Consider the following 5,497-nt stretch of genomic DNA (forward strand, 5'->3'; position numbering starts at 1 on the left):
GCAGTACCGACGCTCCGGCGCGGGGGTTGTTGGGAAGGATGTGCCGCGTGTGCTTTGGAGACGGCAGGAGCCCTGAGAGAGGGATCCTCCCAGCTCCGCATCGAGAGCAACACCTGATAACGATCCTGGACGTGCCAGCAGAGCACCGGCTGCGAGTGCGGAGGGAGGGAAGGAGAACACGACACGCACCGAGCAGCGCAGGGAGGGAGGGGACAGGCGTGTCACGGACAGGAGCGCTGGAAGAGCAGCGCGAGGAGGGTCGGCAAGAGGAAGCAGAGGACGAGAAGGCGGTGGGCGGAAAGCATCCGAGACTAGCAGTTCCCTTCCTCGTCCTGGTGCTAAAGCTTTCCCACGCAGGGAACCACATCCACACCCCGGTCCTCTCCCTCAGTGCCAGGCCTGCTCACGGCTCAAGCCTGATTTGTGGAAGGGGGTTTGAGCTTCCCTGGGCTAGTCTGTTGGATACGTATTGCTGAACCTTCTGCATCGCGCCATCAGCCCGCGCCCCAGCCATCATCTTTACGCTTTGCAAACAGAATTCATTAAAATATAGGTAATAATTACCAACGAACAGGTAAAACGCTGGCCAGCTTAGCTACGCTTCAGGGGTACGTGCTTTAATTCGCATCTCTTCAAAACCAGAAGTTAATAAGCATCAACATGGATGACTTTTCCTGGAATGACTATTACCAAGTTTCAACAACACGAACGGTCTGTTCGGGTGTTGCAGCTGCCTCAGTGTCACAACTGTACATTTCTCTGGCCATGGTGGCCCCGAACAAGTCCGCCCGGCATTGGTTACAGCTGCAACACCCACGTGGTTTGACGCAACCACCTTTATCTGCGGCTTCCTGCGCTCTACTTACGAAACGAGAGCTGGCTCGGCCCCGCGACGAGGCGCAGTGCCTCTGAGCGAGGAGCAGCGAGCTGCTGGGAGGAGCGTGAACGGCAAGTGCTACCCTGCTCAAAGCCTTAGCCTGTAGGTGTTCCCGTTGGGTTGCACACGGAGCATCTTCCACGAAGCTTCTCCACCTGATGGTACGGCCGAAAAGCGGACCAGCCGCTGCGTTTGGTTTTAAACCGGGCTTCCCGCTCTCTGACCGGCTCTCGTCCTGGGGTAAGAGGTGTCAGAAGAAGCAAACGCAATACCGTTCATTGTCTGGGTGCTGTGAGCCAGTCCTTAATGGAAGGATGAAGAGGGAAAGTGACCACATTAAGGTGTCCTGAGAAGTGTCTTTTCATTTTAAAAATACTATCTAGCTTAGTCTGATGCCCAGAGCCTCCCGAAGGGCTATCCAGGCTTGCCTCTGGCCTCTTTCAAGGTCTGCTGCAGTCTCTGCTTAAACTTCTCGTACTTCCTTTGCACTTGCTGGACTTTGTCCTTTTCTTCTTTGTCCAGTATCATCAAGAAGTTCTGTAGCTCTGGGATGGAGAATGCATCCCACTGCAAAAAAACCAGCAGAAACAGAGGGAAAGTAAGCACGTGCCACTCACCTTAATGCTTTTGGGGTTTTTCACCCTGAATCTGTGAAGAGGAACAATAAAAGGCATTTAAACATTTATCTCATTGATGGGTAGCTTACTCCACAGCGTCATGTTTGAGAGAGATGGGATAATGGGCTACAGCGTAAAGGATCATCCCAGTCCTGAGCCCAGGACTGTCGATTTAATAGAAATCATCGTTATCCAGGTGAATTAAAGCTCCCTCTGCAAGAGATGACGCAGCTCCCTAAGGAACTGAAATCTAGGTTGACGTAGCATTCTGCACTTGTGACGAAGGCGAGCGAGGTCCCAGCAGGTAGCACTGCCCCGCAAGAGCCACTCGCTTCATTTTATTGGGATGTTGCCAAAAATGGGGTTCGGTGAAGCTCCAGGCACAGGGTGCCAGCGGACAGGCTGCTCCGGCTGCCACCTCTGCCAGCGTCAGGCTGATGGCGAGGAACGGGCTGAGGACTGAATCACTTCATTAACACTGTCCAGTGTCTGCTCAGTGCTCCCATGGCATTCCTACTGCATCCCTACCAACCGCAGTCCTGCTCCTCCGGCAGCACGGCCCGTCCTGAACCACCCCATGGCACCCAGCTGCTGCCGGCATGGCCAGCAGAATCCCGCGGGATGCGGCAGCTCCCGACATCCGCCGCGGCGAGGAGCACGGTTGCAACCAAAACCGGGCTGCACATTGGTTACCTGAGCATCCCAGGCTTCTACTTCCATTAGTGGATTAATTACAACGGTGCTAACTAACCGAGCTATTGAGGGTAAACTGTGGGGTGGCATTGCTCAGTTCTGTAAACAGATTACGGGTTGGCCATCGAACCTGGCATCGGCGTTTTCATAGCTCAAGTTTCTAAAAATCAATACAATTTAGGAGCGAGAAATGACCAATTTAAATTTTTTCCCCCTTCTTTAAGGCACAGGCAGTCCATTCAGCTGGCAATTTAAATTTGGAGTAAAGCTGGTATCCCACTCAATATTTCGGAAGGCAAACCCAGCCCCATTAGAGGGAAACAGCCCCACTGGCCACGTGCTCTGCAGTGCTAGTAGCCTCCACATAAAACCCCCGGGAAAAGTCACCGACATACCTCAACTTCCCCCGTTTCGTTTTCCTTCAGCACGAAACTGAGCACATCTGTGTCGGGGCCCGCCAGCAGCCGGAGGTACAGGGGGTACTCGGTGAGAGGGAGCTTCTGGAAGAGCACTGCAAGGGGACAGCAGACAGCCAGGGTCAGCCGCAGGAAAGCTCAGGAGGTACTGGAGCACGTAAAAGCAGTTCATGCTGCTCAGGGTCAGAGTAAAAATAGCTGAGTCTCTGTCACCGATCTGTAACGATCTCTGTTAGGCCTCAGGGGACTTCAGCCCCTCCTGAAAACCAGTAACTCCCCAGTAGCTCAAGCAGCAGCATCTCTTGTGGTGGCCGGGCTGACATTCAGGCTCTGCCTGCCTCACACACAGCATCCAAGATGAACCAGAACTTTCTCCAAGGGCCTGTAGTGCCAGGACAAGGGGTAACGGGTTTAAACTCAAAGAGGGAGATTGAGATGGGACATCAGGAAGGAATTCTTCCCGGAGAGGGTGGGGAGCACTGGGACAGGTTGCCCAGAGAAGCTGTGGATGCCCCATCCCTGGGAGTGTCCAAGGCCAGGCTGGATGAGGCTTGGAGCAACCTGGTCTAGTGGAAGGTGTCCCTGCCCATGGCAGGGGGTGGGACTGGGTGGGCTTTAAGGTCCCTTCGCACCCAAACCATTCCGTAAACACTTCGGTGGTGTTCCTGGCGAAGCACTATGCCAACTGATCAGCCACAGGAAAGCCGGCAGGTCCCAGGGCCTGAACTCACCTTGCCCATCTTTCCGCATCTCCTTGAAAAGTGCAAACTTCTGGGGATTATCCACCACCATGAATTTCTTCAGGAGCCCCTGGATCACCTCGCTCACCGTGGTCGTGCTGCTGATGTGGAGCTGCTTGATGGCATCCAGCGGCAGGTAGAACGAGGTTCTCTTGTCCGTCATATCGGCCAGGTTCACCTCCTTGAGGGCATCGTAGATGGACTGCGGCCGGATCCCCGCCGGGACCGTCACGGGGCGGCGCAGTTTCAAATGCACTTTGATGAAGCCTGTGTACGTCCCATCGTCGTTCTAAAGCAAAGGAAAGGGGGGTCAGGCTCCGGGGAGCCTTTCCAGTCCCTCCTCCCCCCTACGAGGGGCTTTCTGGTCTACAGCTTGGCAGCCTGCAGGGTGACTGCAGGACTTTCCGCCCCTCGGGACTGCTAGGAGCTTGAGGGTTTATTAATTGTGTTACAAGTAACCAGTAATTTTGGGTTAGTCAGTACTGATTTTCTCCTGTTCCTTCCACTCGGTCGTGACTCATCCTTTCCTCGCATCCGCGCGATCTTGTCTTATTTAAAACCAACACTGCTACAAGTCGGTCATGGAAACCATTACACGTAATCTGTAGCTGCACCTAAGTGTGGATTTGAAACCTCGGGGCAGGTCTCTACCCCTTGCGGGATCTCCCAACTGTATTCCTCATGTTTTATCCCCCACTTACGCAATTCTCACATCTCCACGTGATAAATCATCGTTCAGGATCTGCCTGTCTCACTGTAGCTCCCTTACCCTACCCCTCAGCTCTGCAAAAACGCAGAAATCCCGCAGAAATGCTGTGGCAGAGCTCCCCGTCGAGAAGGGACGGAGGCAGGGAAGGGTTAATCTCAAGTACAAAGGAAACCCAAGTGGGAGAGAGCAGGAGAAAAAGCGAATCGAGTAAGGAAGACAACACGAGCCCTCTTGCCTTGGAGAGACCTTCCTACAGGGAAACCAGCATGGGTCCTGCCGCGAACCGAGCCCGGTACGTACCAGCTTCATCAACAGGCAGTTGGTGACTTTTGCATTGTATTTTTCTATTTTCTGTTTGATCTCCTGGACGGTTGGAGGCCTGGGTTTTTCTTCTTCTGCTGTTGGTGTTACATTCTGAAATGAGAAGAGACAGGCATCAGCCGGTTTATGTACTGGGTAACACCGCGTCCGTTTAGCTCTACCTCTGCTCGGGAAGCGCAGGGGTTGCGCGGATCCTGAGCTCACGCCGGCAGCAACGCAGGCGGAGATGGTCCCTACCAAGAGGATAAACGTGCAGGATGCAGTGTCCCTGCCCCAGACTACCTCCGTACACTGGTAACAGGCAGTGGAGGGTAACACAAACCCCAACAGTTAGTGGGATGCCGAGGCACGGAGCAGCAGACAGCCCCGTACAAAGCAGCCTCGAAAACCCGCTGGCAGAAAAAGCCACCAGCACCTGCCGAACGTGTCTTCGCTTCTTGTGATGCAGATGAGAAATCGCATCCTATTTCTAGGATTCATGGCTCTGCCTTCCCAAGCCAGGCACCCCCTTAAAAACCCTCCGTGCTCCTCAACCAGCTTCCAGCAGGTTTGCCCAGGCAGAACCTGAAGTTAAATCTCCACTAGATTACTCCTCCTTAGCTTTGGAAATTATAGCTCAGAGCACTGAAATCACACCAGCAGCAAGCCAGCTGCACGGCTAATAAACCAGTCACTGCAAACCCAGACAAGGCACCCCAGCCCGTGTCAGAAACCGCCCAGTGTCTGCCCACGCGTGGGCTTGCTGGGAGGGTGACGGCTGCTGCTTCTCACCCAGGTTTTGGGGAATTTCCTCTTGGGAGGCAAAGCGACAGATTTGGCGCGTGGGTGGGCTTCACCTGCAGGTCACACATGGAAATGTCGCTAATGAATAATGGGAAAACACGATTCTGTCAGGGTTTAGAGTGCTTAAGCAGAAAGGCAATGAATGGGTTTGGATAAAGGGCTGGAGCAGAGCCAGCTCGGGATGCAGGGCAGAGTCCAGGCCAGGAGGATGCTGCAGTGGGGTCGGAGCAGCTGCAAGACCTGCGCTGCAGGGGAGCAGGACCACAGTGCCCATTACGGGTCACCTAAAAAGGAAAAAGCAAGGTGCTTTCTGCAGAAGAGGGCCGGATCACGCTTCTCTG

The 5,497-nt window shown here is 54.2% G+C and overlaps 1 protein-coding gene across 1 annotated transcript; it reads right to left on the reverse strand.

Moving 5' to 3' along the window:
* Positions 1-1,291: 1,291 nt before the first annotated feature.
* On the reverse strand, positions 1,292-4,466 carry RASSF5 (Ras association (RalGDS/AF-6) domain family member 5; the record flags this gene model as incomplete). Its single annotated transcript, XM_010161205.1, has 4 exons — positions 1,292-1,444; positions 2,583-2,698; positions 3,335-3,632; positions 4,353-4,466. Coding segments are annotated over 4 exons (681 nt in total), but the record flags the coding sequence as incomplete, so codon positions are not given.
* Positions 4,467-5,497: the final 1,031 nt, after the last annotated feature.

Source organism: Eurypyga helias, unplaced genomic scaffold (genome assembly GCF_000690775.1).
Source record: "Eurypyga helias isolate BGI_N326 unplaced genomic scaffold, ASM69077v1 scaffold20541, whole genome shotgun sequence".
Classification (NCBI taxonomy): Eukaryota; Metazoa; Chordata; class Aves; order Eurypygiformes; family Eurypygidae; genus Eurypyga; species Eurypyga helias.